The 22,473-nt window shown below is 34.5% G+C and overlaps 6 protein-coding genes across 8 annotated transcripts; all 6 read right to left on the bottom strand.

Moving 5' to 3' along the window:
• Window positions 1–372: 372 nt before the first annotated feature.
• Window positions 373–2,119, bottom strand: LOC108835954 (phosphatidylcholine:diacylglycerol cholinephosphotransferase 1). The gene is made up of 3 exons (XM_018609168.2): window positions 1,495–2,119; window positions 1,030–1,167; window positions 373–777 (listed from the first exon to the last, which is right to left on the bottom strand). Exons 1-3 carry the CDS (start codon window positions 1,906–1,908, stop codon window positions 460–462), a joined length of 870 nt encoding a protein of 289 aa, XP_018464670.1. The 5' UTR covers window positions 1,909–2,119; the 3' UTR covers window positions 373–459.
• A 1,991-nt stretch (window positions 2,120–4,110) lies between these two features.
• On the bottom strand, window positions 4,111–6,381 carry LOC130497009 (glucan endo-1,3-beta-glucosidase 14-like). Its single transcript, XM_056989805.1, has 3 exons — window positions 5,758–6,381; window positions 5,205–5,522; window positions 4,111–4,688 (listed from the first exon to the last, which is right to left on the bottom strand). Exons 1-3 carry the CDS (start codon window positions 6,256–6,258, stop codon window positions 4,323–4,325), a joined length of 1,185 nt encoding a protein of 394 aa, XP_056845785.1. The 5' UTR covers window positions 6,259–6,381; the 3' UTR covers window positions 4,111–4,322.
• A 2,216-nt stretch (window positions 6,382–8,597) lies between these two features.
• On the bottom strand, window positions 8,598–11,171 carry LOC108834905 (methyl-CpG-binding domain-containing protein 11). Of its 2 annotated transcripts, none has more exons than XM_056989806.1 (3): window positions 11,035–11,171; window positions 9,974–10,052; window positions 8,598–9,645 (listed from the first exon to the last, which is right to left on the bottom strand). In XM_056989806.1, exons 1-3 carry the CDS (start codon window positions 11,058–11,060, stop codon window positions 8,887–8,889), a joined length of 864 nt encoding a protein of 287 aa, XP_056845786.1. In that variant the 5' UTR covers window positions 11,061–11,171; the 3' UTR covers window positions 8,598–8,886. The 2 variants fall into 2 exon arrangements, with proteins under 2 accessions (XP_056845786.1, XP_018463722.1); XM_018608220.2 differs by lacking the exon at window positions 11,035–11,171 and adding an exon at window positions 10,184–10,326.
• On the bottom strand, window positions 10,944–11,931 carry LOC108834904 (uncharacterized). Its single transcript, XM_018608219.2, has 2 exons — window positions 11,656–11,931; window positions 10,944–11,269 (listed from the first exon to the last, which is right to left on the bottom strand). Exons 1-2 carry the CDS (start codon window positions 11,894–11,896, stop codon window positions 11,124–11,126), a joined length of 387 nt encoding a protein of 128 aa, XP_018463721.1. The 5' UTR covers window positions 11,897–11,931; the 3' UTR covers window positions 10,944–11,123.
• Window positions 11,932–12,870: 939 nt separating this feature from the next.
• LOC108834906 (uncharacterized) lies at window positions 12,871–13,766 on the bottom strand. Its single transcript, XM_018608221.2, has 2 exons — window positions 13,426–13,766; window positions 12,871–13,337 (listed from the first exon to the last, which is right to left on the bottom strand). Exons 1-2 carry the CDS (start codon window positions 13,583–13,585, stop codon window positions 13,090–13,092), a joined length of 408 nt encoding a protein of 135 aa, XP_018463723.1. The 5' UTR covers window positions 13,586–13,766; the 3' UTR covers window positions 12,871–13,089.
• Window positions 13,767–14,627: 861 nt separating this feature from the next.
• LOC108811918 (phospholipase D alpha 2) lies at window positions 14,628–18,543 on the bottom strand. Of its 2 annotated transcripts, none has more exons than XM_018584031.2 (4): window positions 18,398–18,543; window positions 18,056–18,164; window positions 15,887–17,792; window positions 14,628–15,291 (listed from the first exon to the last, which is right to left on the bottom strand). In XM_018584031.2, the coding sequence occupies exons 2-4, from the start codon at window positions 18,152–18,154 to the stop codon at window positions 14,858–14,860; spliced, it is 2,439 nt and encodes an 812-aa protein (XP_018439533.1). In that variant the 5' UTR covers window positions 18,155–18,164; window positions 18,398–18,543; the 3' UTR covers window positions 14,628–14,857. The 2 variants fall into 2 exon arrangements, with proteins under 2 accessions (XP_018439533.1, XP_018439534.1); XM_018584032.2 differs by having other exon boundaries at window positions 18,056–18,169; window positions 18,398–18,519.
• Between the last annotated feature and the right edge of the window lie 3,930 nt (window positions 18,544–22,473).

The raw sequence follows: 22,473 nt of genomic DNA, 5'->3' as shown, positions 1-22,473 counted from the left end.
TTTAGAGTTCGGGTTTAGGCTTTACGGTTTGGGTTCAATGTCTAAGATTTGAGTTTAGATTTAGAATTTAGCGTATACAGTTTGAGTTTAGAAGATAGATTTTGGTTTAGGATTTAGGGTTTGAGTTTAAGATTTAGAATTTAAAGTTTGGATTTAGGATTTGAGTTTAGATTTATGATTTTTATGATTTAGTACCTTGCAAGTTAGTGTCGTTAAAATTTTTGTTATTATCTTTTTAGCTATTATATTTCTTTTTATAATTAATAATTTATTATTTATTTTATTTATATGTGGTATTAATCTATATGACAATTTGTTTGGTGAAAAAAGGAAAGAGGTGAATTTAGTTTGTTCATATTTTAATTAGAGCAATTTGAAAGAAAGTAAATTTAACAAATTAGATTTCAACTACATTAAATATGTCCAGACTAAAAACTTTTAGAAAAAAAAAATTAATAACTAGCGAGCCGAAATCAAACTAGAACTATTGCCTACATTGTGTCTCTTGCTCATCATCTTTTCGTATTTTCCAGCCAGTGAGTCAAAGAGAACCCCAGCGCCAACCCCGACAGCAAGATCGATCGTGTATTGTCCTCTCGTCCCAAGAAGCCTGATCGATTGTAATACATTGAGGATGTCAAAAAGCAAGGCCAGTCTCAACCTCTTCATCCTCCTCATGTCCAAGGATGCTATCGTCGACCCTGCGACATGGCCTGAGTAGAAGAGGAAGAACGAGACGTTTCCTACCGGAAAATCTACCCCTGATCCTAGAAAATCCTGTTAGGAAAAAGGTTGAATAATTTCCAAGATTATATATCTCTTAGTCACAGCACTGGAGCTAATTAAACTTAGACCGGTTCTTTACTTAAACATGCTAATACATAGTATAACAAGACGACACATAAATTAAATCATGTATCGATGTAACATCACAAAATATACTAAATAAATTGGTAGAAACATCAAAACTATATTTTATAAAAATTGCTATAGTATATATATATGAGAGAGATTAATGTTGATTGGAACCTGAGGAAGAGGGAGCTGAGTAGAGTAACCAAGAATGCCACGACAAGTAAACATGAAGCAAGCCGAGATGGTCGCTCTTGGTCGTCCTTCCATCAACCATGTCCATACAATATATGTCGTTTGCATCCCTACGAACACCTGACACCACGTCCTCAAAATTTTAAATAGTTAAAATCACAATGTTGAATTTAATTAACAAATCTCATTATTTTGCATGCGGTCAAGATAGACGGATCTATGGGACTGTATTAGACAATTTAGTAAAAGGTGTAAGAAAATTTTGGTTTTTAGCATTAATTCAAGAACTTATGTTGAACAATTTAGTATATTTATATTTTGCTGCTTCGTTATAAAGAAGCAAACAAATAAAATGTCATTTGTTAGAATTAGGTGAGGCATGCAGAAGTGATGATACTCATTATAAAATACTTTTTAAGTTTTATCCCTAAGTGTCTTACGACATACCGTGTTTAGAGCGGCTAGAACGGTATTTAGATCAGGTGAAGAAGCCAAGAGGCGATACAGAGAGCGCGTCGCCACAAAACCAATATCGAACGGCTCAGAACTCGGCGGAATCATCTGGAGCATGTACTCCTCTACTCCCGTGAAGAACAGAACTCCTACCGCTAACAAACACGGTACCCAATGGACTCTCACCACGTGGACAGGATTGCACATTCTCCACTTCATAAACGACACCTTGCTTCTTTCTCTGTCTCCGTTGGGGTTGGCGTAGCCGTCGTTGGTTTCTGCAACAATGTCCTCCATTTGGCTAGTACTTACTGACTCGACGGTTCCGTCAAAGGCAACGGCGTTGGTGTGATATCCGTTGAGAGAGTTAGAACTACGACGGAGAGGGGCGATGGTTGTAGTTGACATGGCCGTTAGATTAAACGGAGAAGAACGTTTTGAGAGGCTTAGAGAGATGGATTATATTAGAGATATTATAAAACTTGTGAAAGGAAGGTTGTTTGGGCTACAAAAAACTCATACGAAAACGATGAATATGAGATTTGAGAGTTACGTTCACCCAAAGTTTTGTTTGGTTTTTCTCTTTGTTGGGAGGTACGTTTTGTACCGGCATGTTGTTCACTTTATATTTCCACGTTGTTCACTTTATATTTCCACTATGGCCTTGAGAAGACCAAAGAAAAATAGAGATAAAGAGTATGAGATTTCATTATTTATAATAAGTTTTTCATACAGAAACGCATTAGTAGTGTATTAAGTATTAACAATTTGTTGATAATTCTACTAGTCTAATTCAAGATTATGGAAAATGTCAGAAAGATTTGCTGGAAATATTTGCTGCTTCGTTGATACATTACTACTTTAGTGCATTAAGGACTAAATGATTCCCTTTTACGCATAATGTATAAATCTAAAAACATGTTGAATTGGTGTAAAATAATCGAGAAATTTGATTCGAATATAACCTTATTTTATAAGATACAAAATCTTGACATTCATCAAATATTTGATATATACAATAATTTTTTGGGTCTAATATATACATATTTTACATAAATAACATAAACAAATACACAAATAAATAAACAAAACAAAACGTTCTCTGTAGTTAGATTAAAAATCTTATCTTCAATTTGTGTTTGTAACTTACGAAATTTCGTATGACGTATATAACGAGATTGTATAAAGAAAACTTTAATTTCAAGTTTCTAAACCATACATTCCAATAGAAACACATAGATAAAAACAAGAAGTTCTTATCATAACAATTAACGAAATTTCGTATGACGTATATAACGAGATTGTATAAAGAAAACTTTCATTTCAAGTTTCTAAACCATACATTCCAATAGAAACACATAGATAAAAACAAGAAGTTCTTATCATAACCATCTATACTATTAAAGTATGATCCTATTGGTTTTTTTACTAAAAATACCATTTTCTTTAGTAACATTGCATATTTCATTAAAGGTAATCAAATAATATTAATAACACACTATATTGGGTCAATTTTTTTGGATCCAACCCACTGCCCACATCAGATCTTTCTTGAACCATTTGGGCCGATTAAGAAATCAGATCTAATTATTATTTTTTTCTCCAAATTCAAATAATTTATTTTCAATCATTCTTAATATTTTGTGTAGTGAACAAAAATTAATCACTTAACTATTATATTTTTTATTTTTTCAAATATAATTTAAGCATTCATAAAAAAAAATTGATTTTTCATTGAAAAGTATAAATCTTTATTAAAAATATATAGTTTTTATTTAAAAAGTAACCACATAATAAAATTAATTTATCAGAATTATACCAACTTAATTCATTAAAAAAATAAAGTTTAATTTTCTAAACATAAATACTCACTAGACTTGGACGTTCGAGTACCCATTCGGGTACGAATCGGTTCTTTCGGGTATCGGGTTTTGCGGGTTTTGCGGGTTTTGAAATTAAACCCCATTCAGATACTATAAAATTTTGGGTCGGGTTCGAGTCGGGTCTTTCCGGGTCCGGATGGATTCGGTTCTCATGCATAAGAACCTGAAAAATAACCAAATAACCAAAGTATCTAAAACAAGTTTGGTTATCTGTACTCAAAGTAACCAAAATATCATATTCGGTTCAAATTTTTGTATTCAAATTACTCAAAAGTAACCAAAGGTAATCAAAAGTAACCAAAAATATCTACTCTATACAGTTTTTTTTGGGTAAACTTTTATCCAAATTATCATATTTTATCCCAAAATACTCAAAAGTACTGAAAATAACTACTATAGTTAACTTATAATATTAATTTAAAATATTAAAATAATTATAAATATAATTATAACATATATTTTTAGATCTATATTCACATTTCGGATATCTTCGGATACTCATTGGGTTCTCGGTTCGGGTTGGATTTGGGACCGGTTCTTCGGATATAACAATTTAGAACTCATTCGAATATTTACCCTGGTCTGATCTGGTTCGGAATCCTAATTTTCGGGTCGGTTTCGGATTGGTTCTTCGGGTCCGGATATTGTACTCAGACCTATATTCATTTAAAATGAAACACGATAAAGAAAAATAAAAATCTTAAGTCTCTTATAAAAAACAAATATATGAAAATATGATATTTACTAAATATTTGTCAATTTAAAAAAAATAAAGGAAAATAAACCCGTGCTTTGAAAGCACGAGTCAAAATCTAGTTAACGCTTAAAACTAAAGAAGCAATTATTCACAAACAAATCAAGAATTACGGGGTTAAATATTAATACATTTCTATAAAACCAAAGGGTCAGTCAATTTGAAATCCTCGAAAACCACAACCCTCAAACCAAACGGTGAAGAAGAAGAAACATAACAACACAAACTGAAACAAGAGCGTTAAAGGACGTCCCAAACCCACACCGTGTGGCAGAAGAGTCTTTGAGTCCCTTGAAACCAATGTCGTAGGCAATACTACCGTCTGGTTTAAATAGTCCGAAATTTCTCTCGGAAGTGGGTCCCGGTTTCAGATTCTCGTTGAATAGAGCAAACACGTAAGCTCTCACCGGCATGTTTGGTCTGTACGGTGTGCCTTTTCTCTTCTTTAGACGTTTTTTAAGATTCCGATTATATGTTTTCGCGTTCTTCACCGATGCTCCTGCTTCATCTGGGTCGCCTTTTGATGCCCACCCCGTCTCCGAAACAATGACCTACGCGTAATGTAAGTGAACTCACAGTGTTACCTACGATAATCTTGTTCAAAGGTCTTTTTATAGCGTGTGTATAGAAGACAAGCGGTGCCACAGCCCCAAAATGCGCCTTCGGTATTAATTAAAAGATACAATTTTCTATATATACATATTTTATTATACAAACAAAAATTAATAAATTAGATTAAAATGTTCCAAAAATATTTTATATGTATATAGTTTTGTTTTTATCACGATTTTAAAAAAAATATTACTGATAAATATTTTAAATAGAAAAAAAATCATCAAAATTTTCAAATATATATAAAATTCGATGAGTCTAAAAAACTATTTTTGACCTAGGATCATAAAAGTGTTGATCCGGCCATGTTTACATTTATATGGTAGTGTGTTTACTTTCGAAATAGAAGATTTATAATAACAGAAAAGAGTCAATCCCATGAAATCGTGGCATTCAAGCAACTCTAAACATAAATATACATATAGATAATGAATAATGATAAGAAGTATACGTACCGACACTTTTGGAAAGCCAGCTTTTTCGAGAGCAGCATAAGAAGCATCGACCATGGCATCAAACATGTTATCGTAATGAAGCTTAGTTTTGGGGTCGTAAATGCCTTTGGTATGCTCGAAGATGGCGTAGTTAAGGTCAATTTCCTTTGAATCAGATTTATAAGCTAGAAACGGGTAAGCGTTAATGTAGAACGGCGACCCAATTTGCCAGAAAAATGTTAACAACGGCTTCATAAACGGCGCCACATCGTTCCTGAACGTGCATGACGACGGGGGATACGAGTCTTGAAACACCGCCTCTGAGTGTGGACTCGACACCTATACACAAAGTGTTAATAGATGAAAGTCGTCACAATTAACTAATATGTATAGCCTAATATTAATTCATATATAGCCAAATCAGAATCGTCACAATAAACTAATATATATATAGTTTAATGTTAACTATTTATAACCAATTGAATTTCAGTCGGAAGTTCGATAAATTTAAGAAAAATTATTTAGTTAATTTGGTTTATCTATTTATGATAACAATGTGTTTGGATTAATGTACCTCGACCATATTATGAAGTCCTAGACGGCGAAGAGCGTAGTAAACGTTCTTGGCCGCGGGTAAGAGAGCTTCCCAAAGCTCGATAGTGGTGCCACCTAAAATCTCGTTACCCACGGCTATACCGCTGATTTTAGTACCACCTCGTATGAAAGGCTCGACGTTTTCTTTAACCCAAGTCATGGCTCGGTCTTCCGCAACGCTAATGTCCTTGAGAAACTCATTGCCTAGGCCAACGATGATCTCTATCCCGGTGTTACGGAAGGCCGCGAGGACGGAGTGGTCAGCGTCGTAGATACGTATGTTTCTGATCTTTGCTGATTTAAGGAGGGTCGCTACTGATTCGGGAGATGGGAGGTTGTCGGCTATGCGACCGTAGTTTACACCGTATGTTCCGATGAATGCCACGGCCGTTTGTGAAGACAAGACAGAGAAGACAAAAAGGAGGGCGAGAAAGAAAGAAGAGCGAACCATACGTGTATATTTCATCTCCCAGGAGTGCATTTGAGTCTTGTTTCAGATGATTATGTTTTATAAACAAAGCAGGTTCATTTGTTTTTTTTATCTTGTGGTCCTAAAACGGGAAGAAGAAGAGTTTATAGTAGTATTATGTTGTTCCTTTAATAGTAAGATTCTAAACCTTTGTCACCGGGACCATGCAAAGGAAAGGAATCAAGGGAAGTTGTTTGGAAGGCAACATGAAAAAATTCTACTTGAGACTAAATCTAAAGATATAATAAGAAAACTAGCTTTGTGGGTCTTTCTTTTGCATTAGATTCTTACTTTACCTTCAAAGCAAAACTTTTCTTTTCCTTTTTGTTCTTGAATCTTCTTCAGCTTTAACCATTTGTTGACTCCAATAAAATTTGGACCAAAATCAAATCACTTTACTAGATAAACCATTTTGCTCATCTTATTAATCTGAGTTATTTATATATATATATACTAGTGGTTTTTCGGCGCTACACGTCGGGTGTGTATGTTTTATTCTTACATGAATTTATAATTTATTATATGATCTTAGTAAAGAAAATATGTTAAAAATGTGAAAATGAAAATATGTTATAAGAAAATGATATTTTTCTAATATTTTTGATAGTGGTTAACGAACGTAGTATATTACTTTGTTTGAAATTGTTTAATTCAAAGAGAAATAACATAAGTGGCTGTTACTAATTGATTTAATAAAAATAGAATAAAAAGCTGATAGTCGTAACAAAGTTAATTTAGTTAGAAACAAAGCAAAGTTGACATTTTATTTAGAGAATATACTTATATTATTAATTATTAGAATACTTATGACCTATTAAACTTGTACTAATATATGTAGTTCAAAGAATAGAAAGATAGAATAAGTTTCATATTTTATAAATTTTATAAAAAAAATAAGGGTGAAGTATCAATTTTTGGTAAACTAATTGATGAGTATTAATATATACTTTTCAGATTACCATGTTTATTTTTTAAATATGGAGGTGCGAGTTGTATGTGTTAGTTTAGTTTAAAATAAGAAACATAAATTTATTTTCTATATTAATTTTGTTATAGTGGAAGATTATGTCCGTCTGTTAACGAAATTCTTGTTTGTCTACCCTTATTTGCAAATATCAACGAATCTTGATAAATTTAAATATATTTTTTTAGCTAGAAATATAAATGTTTGGTAAACTCCTCTATTTAATGGACAAATTCTGTTTTAACCGGAGTGGAACATTTCACCAAATCTTCTTACTTTTCCATCAAGCAACAACATATCAACCCCAACAGCTTGCCTCTTTCTTAACATTTCAGGCTTGCCAAAATTGTTGTATCCTAGTCTTAACAACATCTCTATACCGGCTTGTCTTTAACTCTGAACAATGAAACTGGGACTTCAACATCATCTGAAATGGAAAAAGTAAAGGGATTTCCACCCGAGCTCTCACACCGTCTATACATAGGCAATGAAGCTAAGGAAGCATGAATTAAATAAATATTCAATATGAGAGAGTGGGATGAGTGGGATGAGTGGGATTTCTGGATTCATGAACGGTTATGTCGATTGTGTTAAAGAAGAAGAATCGTAGAGGTCCAATTCTCCATCGTCAACATCAAATTCTAAGAAACCCTGTGAAGCAATGTTTTAAAATTTGATTCGGATACTAAACCAGACGATTTACCGGGTCGTTGGGTCAAATGATCAACCGCTGATTAATATGAATTAAATTTATTATATAATAATATATTAGCAATGAAAATAAATATATAAAAACTAAAGTTAATATTTTAAAATATTTTTAAACATCAAAATAATAGTTTTATAAAATACTATAATTCCATCAAATATTTTTTCTTTGGTTCTTAAATTTTAGATTTTTTACAAAACCTAAATCCGATTAATATGAATTAAATTTTGCTGACAAAAAAAATCTGATTTACATTGGGTCACCAAATCTACCGGTTCAACCGCGGATCCGGATCGGATTTAAAACACTATTATAAACTCGTGGACATTTATGAAAGAAAGTTTAAAAATTCAATGCTTTTCACAATTAACACCAACTAAAACTCATTAAATATAAATTGAGAAAATGTTTTAATGGTTAAAGAAAATGCTACATGGCATTTTTCCCCCAAAGGAGATAAAAAAGGCCTACTTTATATATAAAGATATATATATATTTTTTTTTTTTGAATGTTAAATCTATTCTAATACACAAACATTTTTGCAACATATGTAACATGATTCTAGTGTATGGATGCTATACAATAATAATAATAATAATAATAATAATAATAATAATAATAATAATAATAATAATAACTGAATACTCGTATGAAAGAATAGATTAGAAAAAAAGGGAGAAACAAACCAGACACTCATAATTGAGTTATTATATAACTTGGTTATAAATTAAAAATGTAAAAAAGAAACAAAGGCTGCAGTAGAAAGAGTTAACTCTCTACATAATGTTTCACCTAAGAGAACATGCATAGTACTGAAGTCATTCAAATAGTACATATCTCAGCCTAATAACATCTTCTTTCACCGACTTAATATAACCATTGATTAGATACAAAAAAGAGCATGAATAGATAAACAGAAACAAACTCTTACATTTCATGCTCTTACAAAAGGAGAGCAGGGCAGGGTTACTCAGCAGCTTCTGCTTCTGCCGCTTTCTCTTTCCCCTCAGCTTCTGTTGTCAGACCATTTCCCTCCTGGTTTCTAGTCTCGGCTTCAGGCTCAGACTCAGGTGCGCCTTGTCCTGCAACTTCCTTCTTCTGCTCAGTGTTAGCTCCAGCAGTCTTGATCTCAGTATCGACTGATGTCTTTACGACCGAGCCAGTCTCCTCTTCTTTGTCTGTCTGAGACTCCACTCTCTCCTTACTACCATCTCCAACTAGATCATGCGTTTGCTCCTTCATCGACTCACCACCAGCTTCTTGAACTGGAGCAGGATCAGGAGTCTTCTCTGCAACCTTTTCGTCTTTTGCATCATTAGCCTTCTCAGTTTCACCAGTCCCATCCTTAACAGTTACATTATCTTCCGTTCCCTTGAGAGCAGACATCTCAGTATCTTCTTCTTGAACATGAGAGTTCTCCACTCCTCCTCCCTCTGGTTTCTCACCTTCTTCTCCATCTTTCTTTGACCCTGGAGATTTAGTTCGACCTCGCTTCTTGGGTGGCTCTTTATCCGGTGAGGGAGTCGACTTAGTCTTCTTATCACTGATCCTTGCAGATCTCCTAGGCGTCCCACTAGTGGTCCAATCAAACTCAGTGACGGATGGGTTTCCAGGGTGAGCTTTGAGATACTGATCCAGCTGCTTCCTGTTACTGATCTCCTCGCCCGTTGGAGCAACGAACACAATCTCTGTTTTCTTCACTGATCCCACTTTGTTCGGGAAAAACTACAAAAACATAAAAAAGAAGCAAACTTTGACATAAAAACTTACAAGATTACATTTCTAAAGACGACCCTAATGTGGCTTAAACAGGGTGGTTTACGAATCAAAATGTGTTTTTTTTTTCTTACAAGTTCATACCTTTAGGAATCATCCAATCAATGCTACATACAATCTATCTTCTCTAGATCTTTAAAGGGTAAGAATTGTAGAGAAAGAAAAAAAGAAAATTTACTTGATTTGGTAAATTGCATTTTCAACATTATACATTAAAGTCTAGTGCTTTTCTTCTTTCATAAAGCCAAAAGAAAATATGATCAGAGAGGAAACAAACCAATTTCTTCCATGAAGAAGGTGCTGGTAGCTCCACAGATACACTTTCCTCTTCTGTACCCATTTTGTTTTTGCAATCCCTGAAAAAAGCAAAAAGAAAAAAAGAAGAAAATTAACAAAAATGCAACCAAAGTTTAACAATTTATATCAAAGAGACAACCTAGGAGGAGGATTTGATTGTCTGAAAAAAAAGAAAAGGAAAAAGAGTTACCACGGAGAAGACAGACGGTTGGAAAACTAGGGATTTTGTGTGTTTGGTGGTTAGTTGGTTCTCTCTGTATTAACATATGGCTTTAGGAGTCTATACTTGTCGGAACCGAATAAAGGAGCATGATGATAAAGTTACTTTGGTAACGCACATTTCAAAACTAACAACCCAATGATATTTAACCACGTCTTTCATCTCTAAAATCGGTTTAATGCGCTCTTTGATGTATGGCGACGACACGTTATAAAAACCTTTAATGTAAAGGGTGCTAATTAAAGGGCACGTCGTCGACTCGGGATGTTCGCATTAAATGCGTATTTTTTGGGTAATCAATCACTTGGTGGTCATGTAATGCACGTGCCCTTAATACTCAACGACCTTCTTCTCTGCATCGGTTTTGAAAATATTTATCGATTTGGAGTCCGGAAAAATAAATCGTGAGGTTTGAAAGTCTACACTTTCAGGCCCATATATATCATCGTTTTGGCCCATATATATCATCATTATGGCCCATTAATCTATCTCACTAACCCCACTCCCCCTATTATAGTTAGCCTAAGCTGGAATTAAAGTGGATGCAAGCTTAACCGGTTCGGTTATTAGAAACATTGTACACTCATAAGAGAAGTGAGGAACTATAGATTAAGTATCACTTGAAGTTGAATTGAAGGAAGAAATTACTACTACCATGTCGCATTTTAGAGCAACGAAAAGGATGATAACTATATTAGATTGATACTATAACATTAACAAAGATAACATGTCATGAGAGAATCATCATCTGACCATATATCATGTGTATTATTGTTTCCTACTATCATCTGAAATAACTGATCTACAAGAAAGATGCTTACTTGGGGAAGAATGACCTCTCGAACATTGATATATATATGCACAAAGCGTAGAGTATTGATGATGAGCAATCACCAGGCTTTTGTGAAGATTATTTGAAACGTGAGCCCTTCTTCCCTTTTCCTCCTTTACCCCTCCCGTCAGTCACTGTAACCCAGAAGAAAAGAGACATCCAAAATAGCACTGCGAGGAAGATCTTTACACGGTCTTGAATCCTTGTCACAGCTCCCACAAGACCTAATCCAAATCCAAATATAAATTGAAAAAAAAAGATTTCATTTCATTTGGTGTAGTAAGTGGAGTGAAGTGTTTTCAGTTGTTAATGAATCACACCACAAAGCAATTCAACATAGCACATGGACTTAATTGCAGAACAAACACACATATCTATCTATTCAAAACAAAAACATATAGAAGAACATCTATACTACAAGATGTGAACATTAGTTCCATGGATTTAGACACAACCTATACCAAGTTCCACCAATCACAAAGACTCTAATAGTTAAAAGTAAACCACATATGCATCAAATTATCCGACAAAACTGAATCTTCCGACCAAAGAAAAGTCGAACAAAACTAAGTTGAAGGCAGCATATATAAATAGGAAAGAAGAATCGAACCTTCGAGCTGAGTGGTGTTCTCAGGCGGAGGCGGATCAGGACTCGGAGGAGATGGAGGTCCACCAGCGACGGCGATGCGGCGTAACCGGCGAGGAGTCACGAGTAAAGATATATTTCGACGGGGAAAGTGAAACCGCGGTAGAATCGAGTGGTGGTGGAGGAGGTAGAGGTTAGAGGAGCGTGTGGTCGTGTTGAACAAAGCCGTCGCCATATTTTCTCCACCGATGAATTTCGGCCCCATTTTCTCTTTTTTTTTTTTTATTGTTTTCTTCCTTTCAGAAAATGCATACGTGTACACGACGTTTCTTAATGAAATTAATTTGATAATTAGTGCAAAAGTGTACTTAGGATATTTATTTATTTTCTCAACAATTATCATATTAATCAGATAAATTAAGTCTAATTTATAAGAAAAATATCAAATATAACTGGGAATGTTTTTTAATCTACAAATAAAATTATTTGGATTTTAAAAAGTTTGGTTCATAGGTTGTTGACCTCTAAACTTCCAAGTGTGTGTGAACTAGCATGTTGTGTACGAGTGGCAAAATATCCTTAAAATTTGATTTGATTCGTCATTTGTTTCGAAAAATTTGAATATCCGTAATTTTACGAATCGAAACAAATATTAAAATTCAACATCCGTCAAATAACCGTCAAATAAAGAACGAATCACAATATTCATTTAAAAAAATAGATAACTGATTCGATCTGTAATGTACGTACATATAAAATAATATATAATTTTATATCTCTATATTAATTTTTAATTATTTTATCCACTAAATTAATTATTTGGTCATTAATTTTTTTAAAATATGTAGATTTTAAATAATTCGTAATAAAATATCATTATTTATATCAAAAGTTTTTCTTTTCTTTTAATATTTTTTCAAAATTGATTTTTATTTTATTTTTTTTACCGGGTATCCCTAACACTAAACATCTTAAAAACTATGAATCAAATCGAACTGAAAAATCGATTATTCGTATGAGAGACGAATGAGACTGCAGATATCTTTAAAATTGTGGATATCTGATCCGTACCCACCCACTCCTAATCCTAATGCTGTGTGTTTAGTTTTAGTTTTTAGCATAGGAAAGATTTTTATTGTATTGGTAAGTTGGTATGGTCAATACAATAAGGAAGACCTGTTTGGGATATAATCTCATTGTGATTTTAATCGATATAAGTTCTATAGCTAGCCAAACAAATAAGTTTTACCACCAATCAAATATTAATTCTATAGTTTTTACAGGTTACTTATTTACATGGTCACTTTGATTTTATAACAAATAATTAGAAAAAGCAGAGAATAGGAAGTCCACATTCTACCACTACAACTACATGTGTGAATCAAAGAAGAAGAAAACCACCTACTACAATTAGCAAACCTAAATCTATTTGACTTGTTTGTTCCAGAAGAAAAGTAGTCAATACGAACATTGAGTTCTGTGAGCTCGGTCTCTGAGAATCCCATGGTACAGAGCCATCCGGTTCGCCGGCATAGTGGATATTCCACAAATTGAACCGGTCTTCCCCGGTTTAGTCCCTGGCTCCGGTACGGTTCTCCCACTCAATGTCATCCTCCTCCGGTACTCTTTGCCGTTCCCTTTAGTATCTTTCACATTCTCCGCGAATGTAACTTTCTTCTTCTTACTCCTCTGTTTCTTCATTGCCTCTGCATCACACGAACCAAAAAAAAAAATTATTTTCTCGGAAAAAAATCAAACGAAACTTGCGTAAGGGCCCTTGAGAAAAGAACGCACCTGAAGAAGATAGACAAGAACGGAGGATTGGTGGAGCGGTCTGATCATGAACCTTCGAGGTTTGGTTCCCATAGAACTGGCGAGCCGTCGCGAGAAACAGAGCAGTGCTTGAGAAAACCATGGCGGTCGCGATCGCAAAGGTGCCATTAGACATGTGCATGACGTTTCTTTAACCAACGGACTTGAAGTTACCCCAACCCAATAAAGAGAATTTGAACTGAGATGATCGATGATTGGTTGTTGAGACTTGGGAGAGACGTGTGTCTGTGTTTTTTGCAGAGAGTTGTAACTTAACAACTGTTGAAATTATTATATGGTAGGATTCTCTTCTCGTGTCTCTCTTCTATACTTATACAAATCAGTTATAGGAGAAAATCTAATAGAAAAGTTACAAAAAAAAAAAAAAAAAAAAAAAAAAAAATCTAATAGAAAATAGAATAAAAATATATAAAAGTTGGAAAATAGGATGACGACGTACGTTTTGGTTTTTTGTTACTACTCACAATATCCTAGTGGGGAAATTAAAATAGTATTAGATAGATTTTAATTATAATAAAATTGTCATTGGTCAATATACAATTGTATTTTAAAGACCCCTATCTATGCTTAGTGTCTCTACTCGCCCATACGTATAATTTGCTTATTAACGTTGCCCCTTTGTCCGTTATATCATATATTGTTTGGATAAACACATGTATACATAAACTCGATCATCACATGTACATGTAAAATCCAACTCATAATCTTGTTTGTCTATTATTATCCATTAAATTAATAAATATTATTTGGATGGATATTTTAAAATATATATATTCAGAAAAAGGCAAGTGTAGCAACAAGAATTATTGAAACCTTTGTCGACTTTACTAATTGTGAGGTTCTATTAGCTTAGATGATGTCAACCACTTGACCTATTTTGAACAGACGTAAGAAAAATCTATCAGACAAAATCGAACGAATCTTAGCATTCCATTTAAAGTTGATGAGGATAGAGAGGTTCGTACACATGTCTTATGTTCCATCCTATCTATTTCAGAAACCCAATACGTTTGCTAATGTCTGTAACATTAAACCAATAATGTTCCAACATGTTTTAAAATAAGAAGTTTCTGGATACAGAAAGAACTAGTCGAGAACAAGTCTTACGTAATTTCTTAGTAAAGTTATTTGGTGTTATCTATCTTACAACCAACAAGTGTAACTAAGATCAAATACAAGTTTCATAAGTTGAACGATACATATAAGAACATATAGAAGGTACATAAATATCACAAAGTTACATCATCACCATGTCATTGTACGAATATAAAACCAAAGAAGTACAAAAGTGCATATCATCACACCAACTTATTAGTTCTAAAGGTAGATAGATAGAGAGAGATATACTCAATTTATTCAAAGCTACTGCAGCAGCAATGTAGAGACAGTGAACTTAGGTTGTAAGGATTGGAGGCAGGTAGTCTACTTTGTTTCCGAGGATACGAGCCTTTGTGTCGGGGAAGAACTCAAACCCTGGAAGCTCACTGATATTACCTTCATTGTCCACAGTAATCGGGTAGCGCAGCAAGTGGCCAGGAAGGTCATGTTCCAGCGACTCGCTTGAGTAAAAGTCCCAGTACTTCTCAGCAATGCGGTTAACTTTCTCAATGCATTCCAAGCTTGAGGGATCTAGGAAGGTCTCATCTAGCATTCCCAAGTGTTCGTACCAGAGTGACATACGGAAGCCATGGACTTGGCCACGAGCTGGTTGTCTATGGGACAAGTGATGTGGTTGATACCCTCCCATTGCTATCTCAGAGTCTCTTGCACCATCCATTGACCTCTGGTTGATGTTAGCAGACCCAACGATAATGTATTCATCATCAACTGCAAATAGGTCAAGTGAGTCACACACACGCAAATATATATACAAAGACTCTCCAGGTTTTATAACTGAAGAGTAGGCTGGGGTGTTTGGGTTTGATTGATTTGGATTTTCGGTACCATGCACAAGTCCCATTCGGGTTTTATTAATTTTTTGATTGGGTTTGGTTCGGTTTCTTTAGAATTTCTTTGGATCGGATTATTAATCCATGGTTAAAATTGTCCAAAAATTTAGAAAAAAACTAATGCAAAAGTAACAAAAATATATGATATAAAAACTTGTCAAGCTACAAAATTAACTAAAAATATTTGAAATAACAAAACAATATTCAGTATGCAGACTAGGAAAACCTATAAAATAATTTAAAATATATAAATTACCTTAAAATACACTTAAAATATTAAAAGATTTAACTAATATTCGGATCCTAATTCGTATTTCGGTTCGTGTTGTACCAAACCCCGAAAGTACCTTAGCTATTATGCTCCCTTCAAATATTTTTTGTAAGGGTTCAAATCATATTTCAGTTTGGATTTGGGTTTATGACTTAGGTTTAAAAAGCCCAGGTCTATTGAAGAGTATTATCTGTAAACTTACCGATCATCATTTTGCTATGGACGTAGATCATGAAGCGACGTGCTTCTTGCGCCCTCATATAATCAGTGTCAGGGTCTGGTCTCTCCGCAGGCTCATACTCTCCTTCCTTCTTGACCTCACGGTTTCCAAGGCAGAATAACGTCAGATAGTTTCTAGGATCCTCCTCAAGCCCCTGTGCCCTAAGAGCCTGAGTAACATCCTTGTACATCATCTCCAAGGTCCTCCTCTGCCAATCCAATATAGCTTGCACCGATGCACTCTCCGGGATACCTTCAGGCCACATAGGAACCACAACATAAACCCTAAACTTCTCTCCTTTCTCGATCTTGTCAACGATCTTGAGAGACAGCTCTTTAGGGATCAGATGCAGCGCATTGATCTCCTCAGGGGTGATACCATCAGCAGCCCATGCAAAAGAGCTTCCAAGGAAGTACTGGTTCTCAATGTAGATGAAGTCTTTAGCACGTCTTATGGCGTGTATGTAAGCATCTTGGATACTCCTGTCAATCACATTATCCTTCCCACTAACAAGACCAGCTTCAGCAGCTACTTCAGGCGACTCAGGAAACCCAGCAGCAGCTCCACCGTCTATAGATCTAAAGAGCTGTACATTCCACACGTCATGATCCTCTTGGAACATAACAGGAGAAGGTGTGATGATAATATCACTAAGCTCTCTCAACTTGACGAGAATGTCTTTACCACCTTGCTTCCTCCACCTCTGCTCGAAGTTGAACAATACATCCCAAGCCACAGGACCTTCGAGACGAGAGTGGATGTCCTGCCAAGGCTCCCTAGGACCACCTTTCGTGATCGAAGCACCGGTGAAGTTAGGTTGGTGGAAGTCATCGTGGTGGACAGTGTCCAACGTCCTGAACAAGGAGTGGAAAGGCGTGTCGTAACGTCCGTCGCATAGATCAATACCTCCGACGAAACTCATGATCCTCCTCATCTCCGCCCCTCCTCCTTGGCTCGGCACCTCGCTGTCCACGACCACGATCTTCTGATGATGCGTGAACATAGCGGAGACTTGCAAGTTCTGCACAATGCTACCACCGTCATCAGGGTTACGCGGACACAACACGCAGTGAACATCGCTCCCGTTGAAGTAGTTCTCAGTGTCTTCATCGTGAGTAGCCATGAGCCCGTCTTTCTTCAGCACATCGACCGATGTTCTATCGTCCCACACAAGTAACAGAACCCTAACGCCTTCGCTAGCTTTCTTCTTGAGCAGCTCGCCGAGAGTCACGTCACCTCCTGGTTTAGGCCTCCTGGAGTCTCTCACCAAAGTGATCTCGGTGTAAACAGACCATCCGGTTATGTAGATCAAATGTTTGGCATTGTTTATCGCGTCGAAAATATCCTCCCAGCATCTGTGAGGCTCGTAGTTTTTCCCGCCAGCGAGAGGAATCTTGGGGACGAAGTTATCCGGAACGTGAGCGCCTTGGTAGAGAGAGACCTTGCAGCCTTGTCTCTGTGTGAAGAACGTGTAAGGCACGCCAGGGAACTTGGCGCTTTTGACGCCCATGTTCCAGTTTCGATCCGCCTCGACGCCAAAGTATTGGAGTTTGACGTGAATCTTGGACCCTCCGTGGATAGGTTTTTTGTCGTTGTCCAAGATCTCGACCCATTTTTCGACTTCCTCGCCGTGGATGACTTCTTCGACGGGGACGTATGCTCTACCGATGAGGGTGGCTCCGATGGGGTTGTCGTCTTTGACGGTGAAGATGATGTCGGATGCCATGTGGGCGCAGTAGATGTGGAAGGACTCGTACCATTTTGGGTTTTTGGGCTCGTCTGTGATCTTCCTGGTTCTCCCAACTCTAGCTTTTTGCAGGTCAATGGTTGCGTAGAGCTGTGTTTCTCCTTTGCCGAAACCAATTGTCTCTTCAACGTTTGATATAATCTGAAAGTTAAAACAGAGAATAAAGATTTTGACCGCAGAGAAGGAAAAAGAAACAGAGAATAAAGATCAAAATAATCTCTTAGGTTACAGCTTCAAGGAATATTAAGCATCACATTACATAAAAGTATCAGACATAGGTCTATTGGGGATATTATATCCCATATAATATATTATCCTTATAATTATAATTCCCGCTGTGGAATATAGTATCCTTGGTAAAGTTTAAATTTAAAATTAACCTAATGCTATATATACACATATACCTTGCCAAGGAAGCCTGCAGACCTGAGACCACCAGTGTGGAGGGAATCAACTTCATAGATGGTAGCGTGCAAAGTCCCGTGCAACAGATGCTGCGCCATTGATCTCCTCCTGTACTTTAATCTACAGTATTAGTTTATTCTAACGATATATATATAACAAAGCCTAGACAGATGAGGGTAAAGTTTGCGAGTTCCACTCATCCTAACCACTACACATTCACACGGTTTCTAAATTTATAATACTAAAAACAAGTGCAGACAACTTAAGATAGAAAAAAAGACAGATGGATGAGATTCACAGTGATGAATGTAATAAATAAAGAGATGTAGAGAAAGACTAACTTGCAAGATTCCTTGAAACTGAATCGGTGGTGAGAGGAAGAAGAATCTGTGATGGAAGAAGAGCTACTCTGTGGTGGAGCAATTATTTCAAGTAAATGATAGGGGACGCGTGGGGCCTCGTTTTCTTTTTATCTTTTTTTCCTATTTAGCTTTGATTATTTATCTAACATGACCCCACCTTACGAAGAAATATCAACTTTTTTTTCATCCCTTAAGTTTGTTAGTTTACAGTTAAGTCCTAATTGTTACATAAACTACTCTCAATATTCATTTTAATCTATGAAATTAACAATAATATTATATTTGGAATACTTGGGTATACCTCATACAATTTCAAATGATTGACTTCAAATTATAATTATAGAATTTGGTGGTCAAAATTGTAAAATTATATAATAAAGGTTCAGAAAGGCGAAAGGGGAAGAGTTTGTGACTATTAGAAAAATCTTAAAATAATCCAAAGTAGTAATATACCTGACTTGGGGATAATATATCCAAATCGTGCTCCCGCGTCCAAGTGCCACGACGTAGTTTCCGAAACTAAATCTTTCACCGTCCATTCGATAGTACAACGTGTTCCCTTTTTTTTTTGAAACACTAAACCACTTCTACTATTTTTAACTTTTCATCGTTGGATACTGAACATGACTTTGGATTCTTGTATTACATTATTATCCGACATAGAAAAAGTGAATTATACACGTGTTTTGTATCATCTTAACAAACTAAACAAACTAGTTGAGAGAAAAAGTTACTAGTACACAGTTTCGTTAAATCAATTTTGCATTCTTCTAACTTTTATATTTTTTTTCAAAATAATGTATCGATTAATTAGCGAAGAAATGTCTTCAACATAAGGTCCGTACACGTAGAAACCGTGTCTTGTGCTCTCAACTCTCAAGAATAGTCAATTATTTTGGTGAGTGTGATGCAAATTTATGGATGACTTTTTTTTTATGGATGACTTTGTTACCTACTTCAAAAAAGAATCATGAAATGTCGTATTTGGTCACGTGTGTTTGTAAATTAACTTTTTTTTGACTAAAATGTTTGTAAACTTATTGCAAGATAATTGCATTCTTTTGTAATATTAACAATAGATCATCATCACAAAAAGAAAAGAAGTAAGGTAACTATTCGATTTTATTTTCTTTTCAAAGGTAATTTACATAAAGTCATCATAATGTTTCGAAGGATATTCAAGACTTAAAGACATGGACGACGGCCCCCACCAGCTGCCGACACTGGCGATGTCTATTTCTATTGGCTAATACTAATTTGCTTATGCACTGATTGGTCAATGGGTATTGAGGTGTCTCAACTATTCTCTTTTTGAGGAAATCTATCATTTATTTTTGTCTTTTCGATATGAGTATACGTGTGAGTATTTAAGAATTTTTTACTTTCTGGGCAATTTTCATCTTTCTTATTTCACAATAAGTCACTTACCACTCTACCACTTATTACATACTTCTGCTTGCTTAAAAGACCTCAAAGTCCTCAGTTTAGAGAAATAACGATTTTGGTTCAATTTAAACAAACCAAACCACACTCTCGCCGGTCCATACTACAGAAGACCATTTTCAATCGAAACAATTCATTGTCAATAGCATCAATCTTATTCTCTCCTCTTTGCTCCATCTTCATCATTCTCAGGCTTCTCTCCAAAACACCTATTTTCTATTTTGTTGGCATATCACTTAACGATCAGATTGAAAAAGAAGAAGAAGAAGACAAAACACCAAAAAATCTTATGACAAGAATAAAGTTTTATGTAACTGAGATTAAAGAAGAAGAAAGAGATTGGAAAATTGAAAGAATAATTGGTCAAGGGTTGGCGAAATCAGTTTCGACAAGAACGATCCCTCTCTTCGTGATGATCTGCGCGACGGTGAGCATAGCCATCTCTGTTCTTCTAGATCTTTTAATTGATTCTCGTTTCATTTTGTTAGTTTCTTAGTGTTTTGTGGATTTCAAAATTTAGATCTGCAAAATTTCGATTTCAAAATCCAGATCTGAAAAGATGTGGACGAATAGCGTGTGGATGGGGTTACGTGGAAGCCTCAACTCTAGGTAATTTGTATTATGTGGATGCAATAGAATTGGAAAATTGTATACGGATGGAACAGATACAAACACGTTTTGTGGATGTAATAGACGTAAAAGAGTTTTGTGGACGGTAAGAAGGTTTTGTGGATATAATAGAATAGAAATAAGAAAGATTTTTGGATAGAATAAATTCATAGGTCTGGCCACAATTTAATGGACATAGTAGAAGTAAGAAATATTTGTGGACAGAATAAATGCACAGATCCGACCACAATTTAGGATCAAACTGCAGTGAACCAATTTAAGAAAGGACATTTAATAAATGAAACACTAAACCGGGACGGTACCGGTTTCTCTTCCCTTTCCGCTATATACCAAACCCCATCAAACTAAGCTTCGTTTAACAAAAGGGCTTTTAAGACAAAACACATGACGTAGAAGAGAAGAAAGTATGTAACAAGTGTAAAGTGGTCCGCGACATAAACGAAAGACAAAAAGTAGCCCATTACATAAACGACTCTGTATTTAAATGCGGTACTAGCATTTATAAACTAGACTATGGCCTCGATTGGTACAACAGATGAAGAAACATTATTAGTATGCTGTAGAAGCAGTATGCTGCAGAAGCTGTATGCTCTCATTAAAATTTTTAATAAAATGATTGGTAGAGCAGTAGCAGTATACAATTTTAATTTTTTTATAAAAGTTAGTATATAATATATTTATTTAAAAATAATATATATTAAATTATAATATATATATATATATTTAATTAATTAATATATACATATATATAAATAATATATTTGTTATTTAAAATAATGAATCTTAACTAATAACATAAATTAAATTAAATTTTAAATGTGAAATATTATTATTTTAAAAATAAATGTAATCTAAAAAAATATAAATTTATTTTTGATTATAAAATAATTTTGAATATTATTAAATAAAATAAATAAAATATAAATTTATTTTTGGATATATGTTAATATATAAAAGAGATATAATTAATTTATTTTATTTACTAATTTCAAACATTATGTTTATATAGAAAATTTTGTTTAAGAAAATAAAATTTATAATTAAAATATCTATTTAAAAAAATATTTTCGCATTTAAAATATAATATAATTTATATAATTATATTATATTTTAAATGTGAAATAATATTTTTAAAAAAATATTTATATTGTAAATTTATTTTAGAAATGAAACTTCATTTTCTGGATATAAAAATTATTTTATAATATTATTAAATCAAATAAATGAACTAATTATATTTATTTCATAAATATATAAATTGTAAATGCAAATGCTCTTCTAAAAGCTTCACATTAGCATTTGCTAGAGAGCATTTAGAGAGCATTAGCATTTAGTAAATGACACATATTTAACCCGGTTAAAAGTAATATTGACAAAGGTAAGAGTCGAGGAAGATAGCGGCCGAGGCCCAAACCCAACAAAATTCATCACTAGATTATCACCTTAATTAAGGGCCAACTATAAGCTGTTTATGTTGGCCAATGTCCAAGTAGGCCTGAGTTCGCGGGTCAATCCGCCTCAATCTGCCCCGCGACCCGCGGATCAAATGATTATTTTGGATTTAAAAATCCGACCCGCATAACCCGCGAACCAAATATCTTATACCCGCACCTGCCCCGTTAAAACCCGCGGGTAAACCGCATGACCCGCGGATAAACCGCATGACCCGCGGGTAATAATAATTATATTAAAAATAATTTATTTTAATTATATATTAATTATTTTTTTAAAATAATATTAAAATAATTAAAATTTATATATTTTATATATATTTTTACGAAAAATAATTATTTTAATTATATATTAAATATTTTTAAAAATAATATTAAAATAATGCATTTATAATTAAAATTCATTTTTAAAAAAAACATTTTTTTAAATATGCGGGTATCCGCGATTCATATTCGGCTAACCCGCACCCGCCCCACTTAAAATAATCTTAAACCGCACCCGCACCTTCAATTCAAAAATTTCAAAATGCT

The sequence above is a fragment of the Raphanus sativus genome, chromosome 6 (assembly GCF_000801105.2).
Source record: "Raphanus sativus cultivar WK10039 chromosome 6, ASM80110v3, whole genome shotgun sequence".
Lineage (NCBI taxonomy): Eukaryota > Viridiplantae > Streptophyta > Magnoliopsida > Brassicales > Brassicaceae > Raphanus > Raphanus sativus.
This window is presented reverse-complemented; position numbering and strand designations above follow the sequence as displayed.

What these genes read in the sequence shown, in the direction of transcription:
- LOC108835954 (XM_018609168.2), bottom strand. Translation starts at nt 1,908, where the DNA reads ATGTCAACTACAACCATCGCCCCTCTCCGTCGTAGTTCTAACTCTCTC. An exon ending in TTCTAGCCGCTCTAAACACG is followed by an intron (nt 1,168 to 1,494) that starts GTATGTCGTAAG and finishes ACGTGGTGTCAG; the next exon opens with GTGTTCGTAGGGATGCAAAC. An exon ending in CTCAGCTCCCTCTTCCTCAG is followed by an intron (nt 778 to 1,029) that starts GTTCCAATCAAC and finishes TTTTCCTAACAG; the next exon opens with GATTTTCTAGGATCAGGGGT.
- LOC130497009 (XM_056989805.1), bottom strand. Translation starts at nt 6,258, where the DNA reads ATGCACTCCTGGGAGATGAAATATACACGTATGGTTCGCTCTTCTTTC. An exon ending in GACTTCATAATATGGTCGAG is followed by an intron (nt 5,523 to 5,757) that starts GTACATTAATCC and finishes CTTTGTGTATAG; the next exon opens with GTGTCGAGTCCACACTCAGA. An exon ending in CTGGCTTTCCAAAAGTGTCG is followed by an intron (nt 4,689 to 5,204) that starts GTACGTATACTT and finishes CATTACGCGTAG; the next exon opens with GTCATTGTTTCGGAGACGGG.
- LOC108834905 (XM_056989806.1), bottom strand. Translation starts at nt 11,060, where the DNA reads ATGTTCGAGAGGTCATTCTTCCCCAA. An exon ending in GAGAGGTCATTCTTCCCCAA is followed by an intron (nt 10,053 to 11,034) that starts GTAAGCATCTTT and finishes TGCTTTTTTCAG; the next exon opens with GGATTGCAAAAACAAAATGG. An exon ending in CTTCTTCATGGAAGAAATTG is followed by an intron (nt 9,646 to 9,973) that starts GTTTGTTTCCTC and finishes ATGTTTTTGTAG; the next exon opens with TTTTTCCCGAACAAAGTGGG.
- LOC108834904 (XM_018608219.2), bottom strand. Translation starts at nt 11,896, where the DNA reads ATGGGGCCGAAATTCATCGGTGGAGAAAATATGGCGACGGCTTTGTTC. An exon ending in GAACACCACTCAGCTCGAAG is followed by an intron (nt 11,270 to 11,655) that starts GTTCGATTCTTC and finishes GATTTGGATTAG; the next exon opens with GTCTTGTGGGAGCTGTGACA.
- LOC108834906 (XM_018608221.2), bottom strand. Translation starts at nt 13,585, where the DNA reads ATGCACATGTCTAATGGCACCTTTGCGATCGCGACCGCCATGGTTTTC. An exon ending in TTCTTGTCTATCTTCTTCAG is followed by an intron (nt 13,338 to 13,425) that starts GTGCGTTCTTTT and finishes CGTGTGATGCAG; the next exon opens with AGGCAATGAAGAAACAGAGG.
- LOC108811918 (XM_018584031.2), bottom strand. Translation starts at nt 18,154, where the DNA reads ATGGCGCAGCATCTGTTGCACGGGACTTTGCACGCTACCATCTATGAA. An exon ending in CTGCAGGCTTCCTTGGCAAG is followed by an intron (nt 17,793 to 18,055) that starts GTATATGTGTAT and finishes TTTAACTTTCAG; the next exon opens with ATTATATCAAACGTTGAAGA. An exon ending in CCATAGCAAAATGATGATCG is followed by an intron (nt 15,292 to 15,886) that starts GTAAGTTTACAG and finishes ACCTATTTGCAG; the next exon opens with TTGATGATGAATACATTATC.